The 23,425-nt window shown below is 38.8% G+C and overlaps 1 protein-coding gene across 13 annotated transcripts in view; it reads right to left on the bottom strand.

The window, feature by feature from the left end:
* Positions 1-23,425, bottom strand: part of DTNB (dystrobrevin beta) — a 239,661-nt gene that overhangs the window by 176,876 nt on the left and 39,360 nt on the right. For 12 of the 13 annotated variants that reach the window (XM_049651935.1, XM_049651937.1, XM_049651938.1 and 9 more), the window contains 2 exons: positions 21,455-21,668; positions 5,973-6,058 (listed from right to left, as the gene is read on the bottom strand). In XM_049651935.1, coding sequence (XP_049507892.1) covers positions 5,973-6,058; positions 21,455-21,668 — 300 coding nt within the window. Of the gene's footprint in view, positions 1-5,972; positions 6,059-21,454; positions 21,669-23,425 lie in introns of those variants that run through there. The other variant, XM_049651939.1, reaches the window with a different exon arrangement.

Below are 23,425 nucleotides of genomic sequence, written 5' to 3'. Positions count from 1 at the left end.
GTGGGTTAGGGGTAGACAGAGAGGGAGACACAGAAGCAGAAGCAGGCTCCAGGCTCTGAGCTGTCAGCACAGAGCCCGACGCAGGGCTCGAACTCTCACAGAGCCGCGAGATTATGACCTGAGCCAAAGTTGGACGCTCAACCAACTGAGCCACCCAGGCACCCCTCTAGGCCTCCCTTTTGACAAAACATTGATTTAGGACTTATCTCTTACTTGCTTCCAGTTCTAGAACATTTTGGTTATATGAGAAATGCAAATGTGGGCATCATTCATTCAAATTAAACCGTCATTTCCATCTAATGATGAGAAAGGATGGTTAATAGAAACCAGCCAGGATAACTATGCAGTGACAGGCAGTTAAAAGACTATTGCAGAGGAAGCTAAATTTTAAACAAGTGAATCTGTTTCATTAGAACTGCAAAGGATGGCCCCTCTACAGGCTGTTAGTAAAATATGAAGGAAGCAAGCAATTGAAATGTCGGTGAGAACTGCCAGTTCTGGGCATAATCAGCACTCAGGCCATCTTTTCTCTGACTACTCAAAGTGCGGTATATCAGAAACACGCAAAACCAAAAGTAATATAAATTATTCTTATTACAAAAGCATTTTTATGCTATAACACAGAAAAAATGCCTGTTATCATTTTAGCATATTATTTCTTTTTCTATGTGCGTAATAAATTTTTGCCTAAAACTATATTACATTTACGCATTTTGGTCTGAAACACATATTTGAGGACATTATATTCAATCATGTAAGTAGCCCAGACTGTAACTGGGTTCTGTGCTTTGGACACTAAAACTGTTTCAAACTTTCACATATTATAAAAAAATGTCATAACAAATATACATAAAACTTAGGGCACACTCTTGACTAATTCCTCAGGGTAAACTCAAGAAACAGACTGAGTCAATGGATGTGGATATTTTCACAGCCTCCCTGATACATTCTGTTAGGCTGTCATTCAAAATGGGAGTGCCAGGTTTTTAAAGGATTTAAATAGAAATTACATGAATCATCTGCTCCTATCCTTTTTTTAATGTTTATTTATTTTGAGAGAGAGAGAGAAAGCATGAGTGGGGGAGGAGCAGAGAGAGAGGGAAAGAGACAATCCAAGCAGGTTCCACACTGTCAGCACAGAGCTCAACACAGGCTCCCAAACCATGAGATCATGACCTGAGCTAATATCCAGGGTCGGACCTTCCACTGACTGAGCCACCCAGGAGCCCTAAATTATCTGCTCCTATCTTTTAATGCAAGACAGATGAGGTCTGAATAAGAGACTAAATTTCCTAGAAAACAAACAGCAGAATTAGACAAAGTAAATAAATCCCATAAATTAAATGACAAGTATGATTTCATAAATAATAGGCTTTACAGTCTGTAAGTTTTGTTCTCTGAGTTATTTTTAGGGTTTCTGATATTACTAAGTTTTGATCAGGCTTATAATTAAAGTCTGTATTCTGATTATAAATCACTGGTATTTAGAATGTGATCCCAGTTAACTGTGAATCTAGGATACAGTCCCTAATGGCCATAACAGTGAACTATTTCTATAAATGAACATTACCTGGAGACAGAAACTCTCTTAAGAGAGATCTGAAAAAACCAATCAAGAAATGTTTCAAGCTAAAAGTACAAGTATTGTTTAAGTTGTTCTAAATGCTATCTTGAAACTAAAATAAAAAAACAAAAAATATATCAAACAAAAAAGGGGGGAGAGAAAATTATAGGAAAAAAAAATCTAAAACAAAAGGGAAAAAGCAGAAAGATCAAAATAAAAGGAAGAAAAGTACAAACACTAAGGTGTATTCCATAAATTAGAAAACTGAATTTAAAAAGAACATTAACATGGGGCACCTGGGTGGCTCAGTCGGTTAAACGTCCAACTCTGGGATTCTGGCTCAGGTAATGATCTCAAGGTTTGTGAGATCAAGCCACACGTAGGGCTCTGCGCGGACAGTGCAGAGCCTGCTTGGGATTCTCTCTCTCTGCCCCTCCCACCTCTTACGTGCGCTCCTATGTGCTCTCTCTCTCAAAATAAATAATAAACATTTAAAATAAATAAATAAAAGGAACATTAACAGAGGTAACAAACAGAAAGTGCAGTTAATGGGAGGAAGATGGAGAAACTGAGAACAAAGTCAACGGAACAAACAGAAGGAAAGTGAATAGTCAAATATCATTGGAAATTACAATATAGTGTTATAGCTCGCTTTTACCTAAGCTGTTATTCAGCCTTCTCAACGAAGCAGGACACAGCTGAGACTTGGAAAACCAAGGAGAAAAGGATTCTCACAGCAGACAAACTGCCAATCACACTACAAAAGCTCCAGTACTTCTCTCATAATACAGGAGTCATCACTTACATTCATACCTTAAATAGAACGCTCAGAAGTTTGCTTATGTTTTCTCCATATTAAAAGTAAATCAGAAGCAGGGCACCTGGGTGGCTCAGTCGGTTAAGCTTCCAACTTCAGCTCAGGTCATGATCTCAGTTTGTGAGTTTGAGCCCCGCATTGGGCTCTGTGCTGCCAGCTCAGAGCCTGGAGCTGGCTTGGGATTCTGTGTCTCCCTCTTTCTCTGCCCCTTCCCTGCTCACACTCTGTCTCTCCCAAAAATAAATAAACATTAAAAAAAATTTTTTTTAAGTAAATCGGAAGCAAAGAAAGATTTCTAGAGACTGGTACTCTGATAATCCTAACACATTTACCAGTGATAAAAGGGACACACACACCCACCACCACCACCAACAACAACAAAGTTGTTGCTTTGTTGTTGCTTTTGTTGTTTTCAAGAACTTGAGAAAGCAAAGTTGTCTGAAAACATCAGAAGGGATAAACAACCCAGAGCCTCACAATTAGCCCCAAATGCATCAGACGATGACATCTCCGAGTTATGAAAAATATGTAAATTATAACCAGTGAGCTCTGTTTAAAACAAGAGTGACAGACCACATAAATGTGGTTTCCACTCTGAATGATTAAAATTAAGAAGTGGAGACAGACTTCAATACCTGAAATGTTTTACTTATGTTAAACATCTCATTTTCAAGCGAATATAATTATAGTACAATAAAAATAATGAAACAGAACTACAGATGGTAAAGAAACTATAATTTTGAACATGAAGATTAGAAAGCCATACTTTAGACCTATCTGCATAACACAAATATGGTAATTAGTGACCTAGCGTGGGCTGGTATCTCATCAATCCATATCTGATGTGCAATGATCTGGCATTCTGAATACAGTGACAAGTCACATTGGCCTGAGCATGTGTACTTTTGTGCCGTGTGAATAGTGATCACTTGTGTTCCTCTAAGAAATTTGAAAGCTAGGGGCGCCTGGGTGGCTCAGTCGGTTGAGCGGCCGACTTCGGCTCAGGTCACGATCTCGCGGTCCGTGAGTTCAAGCCCCGCGTCGGGCTCTGTGCTGACAGCTCAGAGCCTGGAGCCTGTTTCGGATTCTGTGTCTCCCTCTCTCTGACCCTCCCCCATTCATGCTCTGTCTCTCTCTCTGTCTCAAAAATAAATAAATGTTAAAAAAAAAAATTAAAAAAAAAAAAGAAATTTGAAAGCCACCTAAAAACAAATGAAAAACCTGCCATTACCTGGATCCCTTCCACATCTCACATCATACTAAAATTTGCACTTTTTCACTAGCAGTTACAACAGGGAATTGCAGTAATTTTAGTACTCCAGCAACAATTGATATTTGGCAAAATTTTGGCATTTACTATGTGCCACGTTCCAGTTCTATGTAAATATAGCTGATTTAACCACAGAAACTGAAAGACTCCAGAGTCATCTACAATCTGCAGTTATATCATGTATTTTCTATTTTCAGCCACTTTCTCCAGTACTAATAAAGACGGCAATGTATATTCTTTACCTGGTATCATCGTCATTAAAAAAGACATAAAATTCCTCGGGCTCCTGGGTGGCTCAATCAGGTAAGCGTCTGACTCTTGATTTTGGCTCAGGTCATGATCTCACAGTTTGTGAGTTCCAGCCCCAAGTTGGGCTCCGCGCTGACAGCATGGAGCCTGCTTGGGATCCTCTCTCTCCCTCCCTCTCTGCCCCTCCCTTGCTCATGCTCTCTCTCTCTCTCTCAAAATATATAAATAAACTTTAAAAAATAAGAGAAAGATAAAATTCCAACTTTCTTTTCCTTTATGTTTGAATGAAATATAATCTCATCCGTATTGTATTATGTCTCAGAAAAACACCATGCTAGAATTAAAAAATATGAAGAAATTTCAGCCCCAAATAGTAATATTTTGAGATACCATGTGAAAAATACATAGAAGAGTCTTTAATGAAACTAGAAGTTTTACTACTGAAATTTTGGTTTACATTGCCGCTGATTTTGAAATGAAGATAAACCACGTTAACAGCTGACCAAACATACTATGTAAGACCTTTCTTTAGAATATTGATATCTATATCTAGTGAGCCATCCAGCTTTCCAACTTTCAATGCCATGGTAACATGTAAGAAAAAGCACAGAAGACAAAGGTACCTATTAAGTCACCTTGCCCAAAAGCTTGTGTTCAAATTCAACCAAGCATTTATAGCTTTTAATTAAAACAAAAAATGTAGGACGCAAAGGAACATCATAGGGATGTAATCATCAAAATCCAGTCCATGAGAAATGCTACTGGACAAATGACGCAGTTTCTTCAACAAAGCAATTCACAGGGTATCTCAACACTTCATCAAAACCCACAGCTTCAATCTCACCTCCCTGAAACCTGCCAGAGCTCCTTACGTGTAGTATGGCACTTTGCTCCTTGTACTGCATCGTATGTGCATCGCCCATCACAGCATTAGTATATGGAGGACAACAAAGTAGCTCAGAGCAGGGCTAGAAGCTCAGCAGCCTGAGTTGAAATCCCAGCTTTACCCCCTTAGTTAACTTGTCTGTAAAATGGAGAAAATACCACCTGCTGCTCAGAGAAATTTTAAACATTCAGTGAGAAAATATATGTAAAGCACTTAGCACGATGTTTGGCATATCTCAGGCAGTTAGTAACTATCTAATGAATGAATAAGTGAAAACCATAAGCAGCAAAATTAAATTACTGTGCATGTCACTTCCTTTGATGTCACTTAATCCTACAGTATACTTAGGGAACAGTAAAATGACAAAATGGCCAACAGTAAGAAAAGACTTAGGAACAATAACTAAAAACAAAAAAAAAAAAAAAAAAAAAAAAGACTATAAATTTCTTTTTTTTTTTTTTTTTTTTCAACGTTTTTTATTTATTTTTGGGACAGAGAGAGACAGAGCATGAACGGGGGAGGGGCAGAGAGAGGGGGAGACACAGAATTGGAAACAGGCTCCAGGCTCCGAGCCATCAGCCCAGAGCCTGACGCGGGGCTCGAACTCACAGACCGCGAGATCGTGACCTGGCTGAAGTCGGACGCTTAACCGACTGCGCCACCCAGGCGCCCCAAAAGACTATAAATTTCTAAATAACTGAGCTGCACTCTAAAGTACTAAGGAAAAGCTTAATCATAGCAAATACCCTCTGATGAAGAATAAGCTTATTTTTTAAAGGGCTAATCTTAACCAAACCTGGTAAAAATAATCAAATTTCTTAAAAGCAATCAGCATAATCATCTGCAAGCAAAATTTTTAATAATATAGGAAACATTTTTAAAAGAACTTTTTTAAGGTCCATGTTCTTGTTCTGAATCTCTTCAGTTTTGTTACTTTATTCTAAAAAAAAAAAAAACAAAAACAAAAAACTAAACAAATTAATTCAACTAATTTGTCCATCTCAACAGTAGGTGGCATAACTGACATATTCTGAGCCAGTTCCCAGTTGTTACAAAGGGAATGATCTAGTAAAAACACAAAAAAGTTCATTACAGCATCATCCAAAATTCTGACAACATTCATTTAAAACTGTTTAAAGGTCCTAATTTGAAAATGAAATCTTTCAAATAATATGAAAGTACTTACATCTCAATTTGTCCAGCATTTTTCCACCACACATCGTTGCTAACATAGCTTTAACTGAAAATACGGTCAACTTGCCTCGGCCCTCACTGCAAAATAAATTATATTAGAACAATTGGTATCTGGACCACAAAAGCATTAATCAAATGTATCACTAAATATCAAGCAACCAGTACATTCACCCCTACCATTATATTCTACAATTATTACCTTGAATTTTTAGAAACCTTAGATTGTTTTCCTTTGTAGAATTAAGGCCTCATGCATGTTAGGCAGAGTGCTAAAACTAACCTGAATTATTTGGAAATGAGCTTTATAAACATTCTGTAAAGAATTTTCTACTGGCTATGTAGACAGAGGCCAAATGGATGAACCAGAAATAAATTTCCTATCAATTTAGCCCACTGAATCCACAATTGAGTTGTTTTTAGTATTCAAAACTGAGGCACCACCTGGTTTGAATAATTCAGATATGTGTCCCTTCTAGCACGATAACAACAGTTTATTGTTATATAGTAAACCCACAGGGTGCACACTGCTATAAAGGTTTTATAGTACATTCACTTTGTTCTTACTACGACAACCTTACGTTACAATGTGTTTATTCTAAGAAGCTTGATCGGATCTGTCTCAGATCTTCCCATACCACTGCTGTGAGAAAACTGAAGGGGAAGGGATAGTAATATTAATTCTTTTTTAGTAACTGGGGATGAAATGTCAAACATACATGAATTATCTAAAATAATGCCACACACCACTTGCAGAGACAAGACAGTGTCCGCAAGCCCCTCTGACCCAACCTGTCCGCTGCTCCCTCCATCCAACTATTCCCTGGTTTCACAGCAGATGAAAACCTCACTAGCAGGTTTTTAAAGTCATCACTTGTAAACTAACAATGGGCTTTTGTGTTCATTTTATAAAGCTTGCGCTTCAAAGTTTCACAGTAAGAGTAAAATACCTCTGCAGTGATGAGAACTATATCACCTTGGTTTTGAAAAGCAAGTGCTTATGGTCCTAACAGGGTGCCTTCCATTTTCCAAAACTTTTATACAGTAAGATCGCACTTGAAAAAAAGGCAAATGGTTTATAAGCCAGAAGGTTCTCAGTGAAAAGATCTCCAGGAAATACTAATGCTTGTTACAGTATGACTTTCGACTCTTACATCTCTTTAAGTTTATTCATAAGATAAAACCAGAATCCCTGTAATTAGCTAAAATTAGGATGGGGTTTTTATTTTTTTAAGTTTTTTTACTTATTGAGAGAGAGAGAGAGAGAAAATGAATAAGCGGGGGAGGGGCAGAGAGAGGGAGAGAGAGAATCCTAAGCAGGCTCCACACTGTCAGCACACGGAGCCCAATGCAGGGCTCGATCTCACTAACCATGAGATCACAACCTGAGCCAAAACCAAGAGTTCGACACTTAACTGACTGAGCCACCCAGGCTTCCCTGGGATGGGGTTTTTAAAACAAAAGTTCTCCAGAAATACAGGCACCGCTCCACATCTTATATGGCACCTGGCAATATAAGGAATATGCCTGTGTCAAACACTCCCTGCACTGTACAAACCACACGAGAAGCTACAAAGAACATCAGCTACTAAGAGGAATGGATTTCTAAAACCAATACAGAACTTCTACAGTGGACATTTCTTTTTGGTCACCAACCATCTAAATGCCAAGTCTACCTTTAAGCATGCCTTATATCATGAGACAAATACGTGTCCTACGACCCAAGTGTGAAGAAAGAAACAAAGAAAACCTCACCCGCTTGCTTTCCCATCTTTCTTCAAAACTAAGACACGGCCACATGCCACAAGCTCTGCCAGTAAGACGCACCCACTCTAGACCAAATAGAAAACCATTAGCTTGTAGAAGGAGGAACTCCAAAGATTCCACCAGCAAGCATGGCTGCACTAGCAGTTACCTCCAGCTTCCTGAGTGGGCAGAGACACAGACACTTGTGGCAGGCCCACGGCCCAGCGTCAGTGGTATGTGGGGTGCAAGCAACGATATCAGTGCCCCAGAGAGGTGGCAGTGGTGTCTTCATTAGAGCGCTTTTGTGACAATTTTGAGATCTGTTCTTGGTGGTGTGGTCATCAGGCCCACTTTCCCAGCCTTCTTAGAGAGTCTGTGGGTCACACATACCCTTTTAATAAATTAGCCAGAGACAGTTTCTTTTTTTTTAAAGTTTATTCATTGAGACAGAGACAGACAGACAGATAGCGAGTGGAGGACGGGCAGAGAGAGAAAGGGACAGAGGATCCAAAGAGGGCTCCATGCTGACAGCAGAGAGAACAATGCAGGGCTTGAACTGACGAACCGTGAGATCATGACCTGAACTGAAGTCGGACGCTCAACCAACTGAGCCACCCAGGTGCCCCCAGAGATGGTTTCTATTGCTTACAACTAAGAACTCCACTGGATGCAGTTTGTATCCTGAAGTGAAGTGGCCCAGAAAGATGAAGCAACAAAAGAAAACATTCCTGAAGTCCAGAGTGGGAGCAGGCATGCCTGATGGCCAGCGAGCAAGAATGAAGCGGCAGGGCTCATCAACAGTAGACGGAGCCTCGCTACACAGCTAATGACATTTTTTAAGGTAAACTTGCTCAAACCGTTGTTTGCAGATACAGATTTCAGTATCTGCAATCTGTGAGAGTATCCAGGGGAAAGTAAAAATTAATCTTAGAGGAGATTTCCATAAAAATCAGGATACTGATTACCTGTGGGAGAAGGGAAGGGGAGACACAAAAGGACCACACGAAAGGCTTTCCAGGTGCTGACAGTCCTCGACTCCTTGGCCGCCATAGTACCTACATGGGACACCTGCTTTACAATGATTCATTACACTGTACTCTGTTTTAGGTATCCTTCTACAGGCATTTTCTAATTCTCAGTATAAACTGTTTAAAATAAATGAATCCCGGGAAAGCGACAGTTACCATTACTGGACAAGGCTAATGGTTTAAGGCAGAAAATAATGAAGGGAAACCTAGAAGTTAAAAGACACTTAAAATATATAAACTGTATGCATAAAATTTTTCATAATGAAATGCATAAAAAGAATAAAATTGTTAAAAATACCAAGACCCAGGCCCTATTCTTAATTTTTAAGTTTATTTATTTCTGAGACACAGAGAGACAGAGCATGAGCAGGGGAGGGGCAGAGAGAGAGGGAGACACAGAGTCCAAAGCAGGCTCCAGGCTCTGAGCTGTCAGCACAGAGCCCGACGCGGGGCTCAAATCCACAAACGGCGAGACCATGACCTGAGCCAAAGTCGGTCGCTCAACCGACTGAGCCACCCAGGCCCTATTCTTAAATGCCCATTAATAAAAGACTGGCTATTTATGCTATCATAAAAGAGAATAAAAAATAATATGTGAAAGATAAAGAGTTATATCCAGGATAGATTACGAAGTTAAAAAAAAAAAAAAAAAAGCAAAGCATGGAAGAAAATAATTGCTAGAATGCTATGTAGCATTCTGTGAAAGGATATTGAAAAAATAACAATGGTTGCGTCCAGGGTGGAAAGAAGGCAGCCAAAGGAAAGCATGAGTGTATGGGCACTTTTCACTTTGTAAGTATTAAACATGCTTATATTAGAAAAGACAATTCTCAAGTCAATAATCTTAAGACACTAGAAAGAGAACAGCAAATTAAACCCAAAACAAGCAAAAGAAAAAATATATACATAAGAGCAGGAATCAGTGAAATTAAAAAACAGAAAAATAGAGAAAAATGAATAAAACCAAAAGCTGGTTCTTTGAATAAATCAGTAATATTGACAAACCTCAAGCCAGTCTAAGAAAAAAAGAAAGATACTGGTAATACCAATATCAAGAATGAAAGAAGGGTTATCAACTAAGGCTTCTATAAACATGATAGAAATAAGAAAACATAAAGACATTGTGTCCATAAATTCAACAACTTAAATGAACCAGACAGACACAAACCACTCCTCGAAGAACACCAAGTATTAAAGCTCACGCTGAGGAAACAGATAACCTCAATAGGCCTGTATCTATCACAGAAACTAAATCTGTATTTTTAAGCTTTCCAAATGAGAAAGCTCCTCATGCAGAGAGCTATACTGGTGAATTCTAAACATTTAAAGAAGAAATAATTGCATTTCTACGCTCTTTGAGGGAACAAAAAAGGAGTAAACGCTTCCCAATTCTTTTATGAGACCAGTACTATTTTGATACCAAAAACACAATAATCTATTACAACAAAAGAAAACAAATCAGTATCCCTCATGAATGTGGACACAAAAATCCAGATACCAAAACCCTACCCTGTTCTTGATATTTTTAAAAAGTTTTTCGTGTTATTTTAATATGCATCCTGAGCTGAAAACTACCAACACAGAACTTTGAAGGCAATACTAAGACTTCAGCTTTTATGTTGCAGGTAATGATAAAATCAAAGGACATAATGAAAGATTAAAGAGAATTAATCATATTGTGATTGTATAACTCTTTCTGGCTCCAAATCTCATGTTCTTCCTTCAAAGAGAAAAAAGGATCTATTCCTGATGCAAAGAAGAAACTGATGCCATTTATGCAAACAGAAGGGTGCGGCAGAGCCCGGCATGCTGACAAGAGAGCCAGGTCAAACTCAACTCTGTTACTCAAGAAAGATTTAACGTACAGTACCCATCAATAAATGCCATACGGCAGGTCTTAATGGGTACTATGACACCTTTACTTCTAAAAATTATCATAAGAGCACTTAACACTTTTTTCTTTAAAATCTTCAGAATGCTTTAGAAGCTAATATTTAAAATACTAATATTTAAAATACTTCGTATCCCTTATTCAAATATTCTTTACTCAGCTTTAATGCAGATATTAGTTCCAAATTCAGAAAGTCTTATATTCAAATACAGGATAACAACATCCTTCTCAACTGACTTAGATCAGCACTTGTATCCTTTTCCACTCGTTATTTTTTATAATTTTTTTTATGTTTATTTATTTTTGAGAGAGGGAGAGACACAGTGTGAGTAGGGAAGGGGCAGAGAGAGAGGGAGACACAGAATCCAAAGCAGGCTCCAGGCTCTGAGCTGTCAGCACAGAGCCCGACATGGAGCACAAACCCATGAACCCCAAGATCATGACCTGAGCCGAAGATGGACACTTACCCGACTGAGCCACCCCTCCACTCATTAAGATTATTACTAATCTCAATGACTGACCTCTGATCAGACGTATTAACAGGACAGTGTGTGTGTGTCACCCCTCAACTATTATCAGTAACGTGTGGTCCCTTAATTCATCATCTCTCAGATCTACTTTCCAACCATTCTCCTATTCGTACAGCCACACAGCAATATCCACACATAATCTCCCACCCATCGCACCGTGAATCTTCTCCCCTTTCTGCCTGCATGCCTTTTGGGGTGTGCTAATATGTGTGTGCGTAACATCTCATGCTTTATTGAGGGTGAGGGGAAATCCATGTACGTGTCAATGTGTAACTCAAGAGGATAAAGGGAACGTGTAAGCAAGGTGGGGGGTGTTTTAAGTAAGGAGAAAGGAGAGGTATCTGAGATTAAGGATCATGAGGACCTACAGACAGATTTAGGAATGACGCTTACTGAACATGTTTAAGAATCTGTTTATAAATATATAATTGTGTATCCTGAACATGGGGCAGTGGGTTCAGGTCTGAATTACGAACTAACCTTCCCACTTACAATGCTTACAGTTTTAGGCTCACGGTTTCAACCATCAAAAGGTTTATTCACCTTTCATTTTTTTTTTTTTAATTTTTTTTTTTAACTTTTTTTTTAATTTATTTTTGAGACAGGGAGAGACGGAGCATGAACAGGGGAGGGTCAGAGAGAGGGAGACACAGAATCCGAAACAGACTCCAGGCTCTGAGCTGTCAGCACAGAGCCCGATGCGGGGCTCGAACTCACGGACCGCGGGATCATGACCCGAGCTGAAGTCGGCCGCTTAACCGACTGAGCCACCCAGGTGCCCTTTATTCACCTTTCAAAAGTAAATACTGATATAAACAAATTAAGAAATGGTGTATTTAAGGATACTTTAAATACTTACTAAAGATACTGATGTAAAATCTAAGTATAATTTAGCATACAGAAATAACCACTTAATAAAATTAGTGAAAGGGTGTACTCAGAATTCTTGCTGAAATCACGTTATTTACATTTTTCTCTTCAAACAGAAAGAATCTTAGCTCCCCCACCTCTCAACTGTTTGCTTAGTAGGCCAAACGTCAGCATTTACTCCTTTGCTCTGAATGCTTTTCTTGGCACTGGGTTCCTCAGTCTACTTTAAGCCTAACTAAAACTTCCTGCAGCTGCCCCCAAACAAAGCAAAGGGAAAGTGTCTCTGTCACTGTGTTCTCTAGTGTTGCCTTAGCGCCCCTGCATTCTTGCCTAGAATTAGAGGCAGCAGAGAGGAGCTGCAGCCACTTAGCAGCCTAACACCCTGTGATTATGTCCTTTATCTAATTGATTCTTTCTTCTTGGAAAAACTCAGTCTCAATCCTTCCCAGCAGACACCCGAATTTAATCTGTATACAAGTCAAGTTACATTTAAAACTCAAGGGTTAGCTGCCCTTGGTCGTGGCACACACAACCTCCCCGACACCTATGTTCTCAGTCCTTCCAAGGTAAAATCCAAGTTCATCCCAGAATCCGTTGTCTTCGAATAGGATTCGGTTTTATCACAAAAAAAATGTGGTTCAACTAAAAATCTGACCTATGACAGCTTCAGAGTTAGTAGGTGAATACTTAATAAGTAACAGTAGGGGTGCCTGGGTGGCTCAGTCAGTTGAGCATCTGACTTTGGCTCAGGTCATGATATCACCCTTGAGTTCAAGCCCCGCGTTGGGCTCTGTGCTGACAGCTCAGAAGCTGGAGCCTGCTTCGGATTCTGTGTCTCCCAATCTCTCTCTGCCCCTCCCCTGCTCACGCTCTGTCTCTCTCTCTCTCAAAAATAAATAAATGTGAAAAAATTATTTAAAAAAAATAAGTAACAGTAAATATTAACCCCTGCATAAAGATACTAAAATGAAAGGGCAAACAGGTAGTGTTTGTTGAGGATGATGGGAGTAAGGAAACTTGTTATTTTAACCCCACCCAGAGTCTCTCCAGGGAGCACCCTCCCTCGGTAAGAAACATCATGCTTCTCTTTCTCAGACTTCCCTGCATGATTCACTGCTACAGACCTATCATTTTATGGTCTGACAATAAACCATGCACATGACTTCTAAAAAGAGTTCTTATTATCCAATACTGAGAAAACACCACGATGAGCTCCGTGCCAAGCTAAGCAGACAGTGAGTCATCCTGAATAAACACTGCTATGTTTTAACATGCAGGCACCTTCAGAAGCCTCGCCGTCCTCACCTGTGCCCTTTCGTTGAGAGCTTGCTCATTTCAGTTCAGCAAAGTCTCAAATTCTACCTATTTTTAAAAAAATATTTAAACTAACCTAATCTGGATGGCGTTTATAGCTTTGCGCTAAGAACTTGCTATGCAAATTAATACTTTTGAAAACAAGACTACAGGGGGCATTTTTTACTTAAGAAACAAGCTGTTTCTACATCTTTAACAAACAATTGTGGCTGCTGCCAACCATAAATTAGTACTTCTCACATAAAAATAGACTTCTACTTTGCAAACACTGCTACTAGTCCCATTACCACATGCAGCTAAAAGTAAAAGAACATTTCTTGTTGATTTTCAAAAACTCATATTTTCCCAATTAATCTTAATTTACAAAACTTCACAGTGAATGGATTATGCAATAATCACCTGCAAATCAAGAATCCATTTGGCAAATGTCAAATGGCTTAATCAAGTAAAATCAACTTAGAATATTATTAAGTTTTATCACAATCAGAATGCCTGCTAATTTTTAATTTTCATTTCAACCTTACAAATATTTATTAAGAATTTAGCATTGTGTTTATCAAGTGATCAAAGAAGTATAAGGTAGAATCTCTGCTCTCAAGGGCTTTCAACCTTATTTGTACTCTTACGAAGCAGTTTAGAGCATTGTATAACTTAAGGTCAAAATAATAACACAGACAAATACCATAGGTCATCAAAGGGATAAAAGTGGGGTTGGTGGTAAAAAGTAAGGCTACAGAGTATATAAAAACTTGAGCGGGGTGGGGTAGCGGTTGGGGTAAGTATGCTTGGAGAGAAATGGGAGTATATCATATTAGAAAAATTGAGAAGTGCCTCAAGTAGTTTACTTAGAGCTTGGTATGTACAGGGAATCAAGGAATGATACCATTAGAAGTGAGGGTACAAATCTCATTCAAAAACCACAGGGAGTTTTGGAAGGTTCTTGAGGTGAAAAAGGTGTCTTAATCAGATTAATTTGGAGGTACCGAATGGACTAGAGATCTCTCTGTTACTACCTCTCTCCTCACTTTCAGAGAAACAAAGGCAAGGAAAAAGTAACACACTCAGAAGAAGCATGCCCTTTCTTGCCTTTTCTTAAAAACAAAAACAAAAAATAGGGGCACCTGGGTGGCTCAGTTGGTTAAGCATCCAACTTTGGTTCAGGTTATGATCTCACAGTTTGTGGGTTCTAGCCCCACATCAGGCTCACTGCTGTCAGCATGCAGAGCCTGCTTCAGATCCTCTGCCCCTCTCTCTCACTCTGCTCCTCCCCTGCTCATGCTTTCTCTCTCTCTCTCTCTCTCTCTCTCTCTCTCTCCCAAAAGAATAAATAAACATTTAGGGGGCCCCTGGGTGGCTCAGTCAGTTAACCGGTTAATTGTCCAATTTCGGCTCAGGTCATGATCTCACGGTTCTTGAGTTCAAGCCCCACATCGGGCTCTGTGCTGACAGCTCAGGGCCTGGAGCCTGCTTCAGATTCTGTGTTGCCCTCTCTCTCTGCCCCTTCCCTGCTCATGCTCTGTCTCTCTCTCTCTCTCAAAAATAAACAAATATTTAAAAAAAATTTTTAATAATAAATAAACATTAAAAAAACAACAATACAAAAATAAACACATAAAAAGGAGACAGTAAGATAAGGCCAAAATAATTAGCAAAAAATTGTTTTTCTGAAATATTAGCTAATGGTCAAACCCTTTTCAGATCTGCATATCCTGGAATCAAGAAGATTCTTTGAAAATTAACATGAATGCATGACTTCTCTTGAAAGAAAAGCTACAAAATAATGAGTAAGTGATGGGAAGAGTAAGTGAACTTCAAGTTCACTCATTTCTGCTCCCTGAATAATCCTGGCACCAAGTACTCAGACTGTGACTCAGTGAACCAGTTCTGGTGACACCACATCAAGACACCCACCAGGCAGCGTGGGGAACGCAGGGCAGGCAGGTGGGCTGTCCTCCTCCTGGTCCACCAGAGCAGCTGTTTCTCTCCATTTCACACAAGGTTTCCGCTGAGGATTTCACCTTTTTAAAACACCCCAAATCCCTACCTCATTCTCCACCAACCCCCGGAAATTTCCTAAAGGAGTTATGCTCACATCCTTGCAAGAGTTAAATGTGCTGCTTCTGTGAACCTCAAACTCTTCCCACTCAGTCCTAGTTCTCTTCCACTTGTGTTTGGCTGTATTTTTTCTTGCCATCCTGAATCCATCTGACAACAAGCAGAGATAACAGTAAATACTGTACATAAATATATCAAGTATTTATGCCTCCCAGGATATGATAGTTTTGCTTAAAAATCACAAATGAGGGGAGCGCCTGGGTGGCTCGGTCAGTTAAGCGTCTGACTTCAGCTCAGGTCATGATCTCACAAACCGTGAGTTTGAGCCCCGCGTCGGGCTCTGGGCTGATGGCTCAGAGCCTGGAGCCTGCTTCCAATTCTGTGTCTCCCTCTCTGTCTGCCCCTCCCCCGTTCATGCTCGGTCTCTCTCGGTCTCAAAAATAAACGTAAAAAAAAAAAAAAAAAATCAGAAATGAGGAAGACTGTAACCTAACGTTATCTTTTTCAGCAACGTCCATTCCATAATACGCTAGCTGGGCATATTCAAAATTTAAGGAATACAACTGCTTTATTTAGAATGAAAGAGTTTGTTTTTGCTTTGTTTTTTTATATTGTTTTGTTTTTAGCATTCAGTATTAAGAGGAAACCATGGAAACTTTTAAATATGTCCAAATTGTCAGAGCAAGACTTTAAAACAGTTCTTAGCCATATTTCCAAACTACACAGCAACTTTTTCCATATTTACCCATCAAAATTAGATACATAAAACTCATTACACTAAAGAAATCTTTAGATTGTTCAAAGTAGCAAGAGTGTTTTATACTGCTCTTTTAGATGGTAAACAATAACTCTGACCTTTCGTTAATATGTTCAATACTGATGTATTTTGAAGATTTTATCCAAACCTAGTTTCATTAGATGTATGATTTTTTTATAGGTTTGTTCCATTTAAGGTGTAATTTCATTCCATTCTAAGCAGTAGTATTTCTTGGAGCAAAGCTGAGGGAAAATGGTACTGCAACACATTAGAATGTAGGCACTGGAATATTTACATATGAAATAATGGTACTTGAGATCTGCTTCAAAGAAGGCATGAAAGAGGGAGGGTGGAGGTGAAGATCCTGAGGATACAGATGAGGTAAGTTTGGGGATGTGCTGGTAATTACTGAAGCTGAGTGATAGATAGCTTGAGATTTATTATAATATTCTTTCTATGTTTGTAAATATCTGAAATTTTTCATTAAAAACATTTGAAGAGAAAGATATCCTATGAAAAGTAAATGGAGAGAACATATGTGCAACACATATAACCAAGAAAAAACTGTCATCGAGAGTCTATGAAAAGCCCCTATAATCAGTACAAAAAGAAAAAACAACATGCTAGAACAACAGGCAAAAGATACGAAGAGGCATTTCACAGAAGTAATATATTTGGTTAAGAAACCCATGAAGACATGCTTGATAATCAAGAAAATGCAAATCAAGACAACAATGAGGTATCACTTAGCAAAAACTAAAAAGTCTGACAATTCTAAAACTTTCAGAAAGAATGTGGATTGAAAGGATCTCTTATGCACTGGTATAATTTGTTAAAATAATTTGATACTATCCTCTAAAGCTGAATTTCATGTACCGCACCTCCCCCCCACCCCGAATTGGCAATTCCATTCCTCAGTTTAGGACCAAGAGAGCAGTCTAGAACACTTGTACGCATGAGCCAGAATGCTCCAGGCAGTGCTGTTTCCCGCAGCAAGAACCTGGAGAAAACGACAGGTACAGTATTACAACAGAACGTTGTGCAACAGCGAGAATAACTGAACTATGGCTACATGCAACATGAATGAAGTGTTACAATATATTACTGAATGGGGGCACTTGGGGGCGCCTGGGGGTGCCTGGGGGCTCAGTCAGTTAGGCAGCCAACTTCGGCTCACATCATGATCTTGCAGTCCGTGAGTTCGAGCCCCGCGTCAGTCTCTGTGCTGAAGGCTCAGAGCCTGGAACCTGCTGCCGATTCTGTGTCTCCCTCTCTCTGACCCTCCCCCGTTCATGCTCTGTCTCTCTCTGTCTCAAAAATAAAAAACGTTAAAAAAAAAAAAAACATGAAATGAATGAAAAAAGTAAATGAGGTAATAGTACAGACAGCCAGACAGCATGAATTTCTTTTTTACAATTAGTAAAAATAATTAAAATTAACACTGTGTTTATGCCTATATACGTGGGGAAAAAACTGTTAAGAAGAACACAGTAACGCAAAATCAGAATCGGATTCACTTTAGTTATGTGCAGGTCAGTGGGATGGGACAGGAGAGATAAACCTAAGTTATTGCTAATGTTCAAGTTCCTGGGTTAGATAGTAGGGCTCACGATGTTTATTACCTCTAAGAATGAATGAGGGAAGAAAGCACGTGTAAAAAGATCAGTTAGAAGCCACGGAAGCAGTCCAGGCAGAAGATGATGGTGGCAGGCTGGGTGGTAGTAGGGCCAGAGAGATGCACACAGATCTGAGCGAGTCAAGATGTAGAAATGGGGGCACCTGGGTGGCTCAGTCGGTTGAGCATTCGACTTCAGCTCAGGTCATGATCTCACGGTTCGTGGGTTCGAGCCCCACATCGGGCTTCGTCTGAACACTTGCTAGGAGCCTGGAGCCTGCTTCGGATTCTGTGTCTCGTTCTCTCTCTCCCTCTCCCCTGCTCATGCTCTGTCTCACCCTGTCTCTCAAAAATCAATAAATGTAAAATTTAAAAAAAAAATTTTTTTTAAACAGATATAGAAATGACAGGCCTTGGTAACTGGCATGGAAATGGGAGTGGAGAAGAAGGAAGGGTGTAAGTAATTCTCAGGTTTCAGATTTAAGGAGCTGGGTGGAGAACGGGGCCGTTTAACAAGAAAGGGAGCCACAAGTTTATGATGCTCAGTGAGCAGTTTCGGGTTGACACGTAGCCATCTCCTTCATAGCTAGTCCAACCACCCCCACCCCCCCACCCCCACCACTGTGAGGCATCATGTAATGAGGGGAAGAATTTAACCACTCTACTCCAGAGACACAAATTCTGATCTGTTTGAGCTCAAAAGCATCACATCTACACATGCATGGCCCAAATGCACATTTCTGGAGGGAGGCTCATATACTTTTGTTTGGTGTTGAAAGAAACCAGCTCTCTCCCGCTACCTAGACTTGAAACAGGAAGCATGTAGCAGCTGACAGCAGGCATTTTTTGATGTAGCAAAAGGATGAAGCTGATACAAGAGGAGGGCAAAACCACAACCACTATGAAGAGAAAAATGGAAGCGAGAGCTCTGATGCAAGAAGACTGAGGGCTGGCCTGCCTCTGGGCCTCTGGGCTCGTTGGTGATATGAGCCTATTCGCCCACTGCTACAAAAGCACACGCGTCAGTGGGCTTCCTACTGCTTACAACTAAAGACGCCGACCTAACACAGACTTTGGTGATGGAAAGGGAGTTTGCAAATCACAAGCCCTAAGTAATGGAATTGGCTCAACTGAAGAAGAGTAAGGAAGAGTTCTTGTCCCTCAGCATCACCTGCTGTACCTTCAGACCAGACCAGATGACTACCACCAATATTATTATACTAAAGACCTGATAAGGAAAAAAATGAGGCTACCCAAGTGTTTTGGCTATTCCTCATAGCTTTTACTAATGTCCTACACACAGATGTTTACAACATTGTTCTCTGTGTTTTAGTTGTCAAATATAAGATACTGTAAATCCTCAGCAGAAAAAGAAAATAATTCCTAATAAGATACACACCTGAGGAACAAAGTCTGGATCCTATTTGTTTCTTACTATTGTTTTACAGCCTTACAATGTATTTTAATTGTAACAAAACATGGCTGGCCAAAATTTGACTGTAAATTCAGAGGTAAGGGAATTTAAGAATAATCAAATTAGTGCTTCAAATTTTAACTTAGGAATTATAAAATATGAAATCCTGAAAATATTAATTAAAATAAAGAACTAGAGGAGTGCCAGGGGGGCTCAGTGGGTTAAGCATCCATCTCATGATCTCAGCTCAGGTCTTGATCTCAGGGTCGGGAGATCAAGCTTCACGTTGGGCTCCACACTGAGTGTGAAGCATACTTAAAAAAATTAAAAAACTACATACTCTACATATCAAAGGCACTCTCCAGCCTAAGTAATAAAGAGGCCAATCAATACAGAGACTAATATTTGAAATATTTCACAAAATGCTACGATTTTCAAAAATAAAATTCCAATAACCAGATCCTTTCATTTTTCCAGTATGTGAAAGCCAATCTCAAATTACTAGAGTGAAACAAGATGTTATCATATATACATATACATACATATGTACGTTACGTACGTACATATATATACATATGTATGCACAGGCGCACACGCGTGCACGCGCACACACACACTCAAGATTTCAAGGTTAGCAGTGATATAAGGATTTATTGATGCCTATGGCCAAAGTTTTAAATAGGATATGATGTGAGAATTACCAAATTCACCACGGACATACTACAGTCCTTCCTCTTCTTAACTTACTCATCTGTTTTTGTTTTTCCTAGTTCTCTGCAGCATGCCCTTCTATGGATTGTCTTCATATGATTTATTGTTTGCTTACTGTTTTCCGTTGTCTCCCTCTGGATGTGTCTAGCCATCTCTGAATATGTCCCAGAATCTCTGCACCTTCTGCTCCTAAGTTGGGTATTCCTGTTCTCTCTCTTGCTATCTCTTTGCTCTGCCTTCTTCCTTTCTTAGCCATCTCTTTGCCTGCCTTCTTCCTTCCTTAGCCATCTCTTTGCTCTGCCTTCTTCCTTCCTCAGCCATAGTACTTAACTTTTTGATATGGTTATAGAATCAAAGTTTATATAATTTCTGCTTTATCATTTTTTAAAAGTAAGATGACTTTTATTTCTGATTTTGTATAAAAAAAATTTTTTCTTGAATTAATTTGTATTGTGCAACCCTGAACTGATTTACTCACTGAGTTAGTGTCATGATACGTGCTGCTTATTCACCACAGAATAACATTTTTACTAAGGTCTTTGTATCCAAAGAGTCATTCCTTGGACAATATAAAATTAACCTTATGGATTCACTAATCAAATTACTAAAAAAATGGCATTCAAATTCTGGGACTTATGTCTCATGTGTACTCTTGTTTTAAAAATTCAAATTTCCTAAAATAATTTTCTATTAAATAGATACAATATTTAATTTGATAACATCTTATAAAAATGTTATAAATTTAGTGAGTGCCTATGTTGTGACCTGACTTTGTCACCTGCAGAGTTTTATCAAGGCACAGAATCTTCAATATTATGAAGTATAATAAATAAAAGCATTTTACAAATGTATAAACTCAAAGTAGGTCTACAGGGAGAAAAAAATGAAGCAGAAAGAATTAATGCATCCAAAGTGGACGGTTGTCAGTATAGCAGAAATCAAAAATCTAAAGTCTTGGTTCCCGGAATATAAACATTAAATTCTATGCTTCCATCATTTATGATTTCTTTTTTGCTTTTTATAATACCAACTTAATTCTCTATGAATACAAATATAGCAAATTATTTGTTTTAATTTGTAGTACATTTAAATAGTTTTCTTCTAGTGTTATAAGGTGTATAAGATAATGTTCTGCACTGAAAAAAATTAAAACAGCATCCTAAACATAAAGAGAAGAAAACAAGACTAGAATCAAGGGGCATTTACTATTCCAAAGTAAAGAAAGGTTAGCTTCAAGGTCAAATAGAAAGCCTCATAATCAAATTCACAACTTAGCTATACTTCTCTGGATAGAGAACAGCTATACTAAGGTACTTACAATTTTACCAAACACTGTGTCTCAGTGTTGTGATTCTCCATAATTTTATGGAGTTTAATATGTGATAGTAAGTCACTCTGGCATTTAACCAGTCTTTAGAAGGAACTCATATAGAGTAATTTCCCTTTTAACTGTGATTCCAGGTTGACAACTCAGCAAGACACTCTGGAAGAAGGATGACTAAGACATAAACATTCTTAAAATGAAGTAAACATATAAGGTACTAGCCTGTCATATGCAGCAATCATAAAGTTGAGGAGGAGGCTGATCGACTGCTCCACACTGATTTGGTGAGTAGAAGGAAGGCGCTTGTTCAGCTGGTAGTAGACAGAGGAGATGACAGTTTCGAGTCGGGACACGCTGATCTCAGTGGTATGGTCCAGTGTATTAAGGCCATTGTCTCGGAAGGCTTCAATCATGTTCCAGATATCAACAAGATGGACTGAAACACAAAGAAAATAAATTGTCAACAATTTAAAAGTTTTATTTCACCAGAAAGATCTAAGAACTTTTCATTTATTTATATCTAATAGAATAGTGAAAGGAGGCAGAATAGGACCCCAAAACATGCCACTTTGGCATAAGGATTATTTTGAGCTAAAGACACTTGAAAAACAGCAGGTGCCAAGAAGGTCATGTTAAATTCCTCTTTTTTTCCTGAAAGCAGGAAATAAACTCCCAAGTGAAAGATGCCCTCCCTATTCCAAAGGGAAAGAAACATTCTTATCCCCAGAGACAGTGAACTGAATCCAAGAGAAATCTGCATAGACTTTGTTAAAATAACCCTTATCTTCCTTGAGTCTCCCCATATATTTTAGTTACTTTTCCACAACTGCTACTCCTTCCTCCCTAGTGTATCAGCACTGATGCCTCCTCACCCCTTCAGTTCTTCATTTTCCTATGGGAGCTCCCAGGTACAGGAAAACTCTGCGTGCAAAACTGCCAATCTGTCTATGTCCATTTAATTCTCAGGCCCAACCAGAGACCCTAAGAGGGTAAAGTTTTGCCTCCCCTACAATAGCATCAAAAGTATATATTGTAAAATTTAACAGAACCTCAAGGAGACAAATTTCATAAGCTTAGTGGGAGAAATTAACACATTTCCCTTAGTAAGTGATAGAGGAAACATGCAAAAGCATAAGTGCGGATGTAGACAATTAAGAGTAGGCATAAAGGGCACTATATGAATTACTGCCCCTAGTGATTAGAGAATATGCTTTATTCTCAAGAGTGCAAACCACCTGTCTGAAAATTGAGCTTATCCTGAGTCATAAAGCTAATCTAGGCAAATTTCAAAGGATTCAAGTAATATCAACCATGTTCTCTGATCAAAATGAGATTGTCAGAAATCATCAAAAAAAAAAAAAAACAACACTTTTCAAATAAACTTTATGTTCAGAAATGAAGAAACACAATACTAGGGGAAAACTGCAACAAACATATTACTTAAAAGTAAAATGTTGAAAGCTTTTCCTCTGATATGTGAATAAGATAAGAAAGGCTCACCATCAAATGTAAATTGGTATGGCCACTGTGGAAAACAGTATGGAGGTTCCTCAAAAAATTAAAAATTAAAATACTATATGATCCAGTAATTCTACTACTGGGTATTTGCCCAAAGAAAACAAAGACACTAATTTGAAAATATATATGCACCTCTATGTTCATTGCATCATTATTTACACTAGCCAATATATGGTTGCAACCTAAGTGTCCACCAATAGATGAATAAATAAAAAGGATGTGGCATATATAGAGAATGGAATATTACTCGGCCATGAAAAAGAATGGGATCTTACCATTTGCAACATGGATGGACCTAGAGGGTATTACGCTAAGTGAAATAAGTCAGACAGAGAAAGACAAATACCATATGATTTCACTTATATGTGGAATGTAAAAAACAAACAGACAAACAAACAAAAAACACAACAGGCCCATAAATACAGAGAACGAACTAGTCCTTGCCAAAGGAAAGAGGGTGGGGGGATGGACAAAATGGGTGAAGAGGAGTGGGAGATAACAGGCTTCTAGTTATGGAATGAGTAAGTCATGGGAATAAAAAGCACAGCATAGGGAATATAGTCAATGGTACCGTAATAGCACCGTATGGTGACAGATGGCAGCTACACTTGCGGTGAGCATATTGTAACATACAGAGTTGTAGAATCACTGTGTTGTGTATGTGAAATAAATGTA

The sequence above is a fragment of the Panthera uncia genome (assembly GCF_023721935.1).
Source record: "Panthera uncia isolate 11264 chromosome A3 unlocalized genomic scaffold, Puncia_PCG_1.0 HiC_scaffold_12, whole genome shotgun sequence".
Lineage (NCBI taxonomy): Eukaryota > Metazoa > Chordata > Mammalia > Carnivora > Felidae > Panthera > Panthera uncia.
Note: the sequence above shows the minus strand (reverse complement) of the source record. Positions and strands in the feature narration are given on the sequence as shown.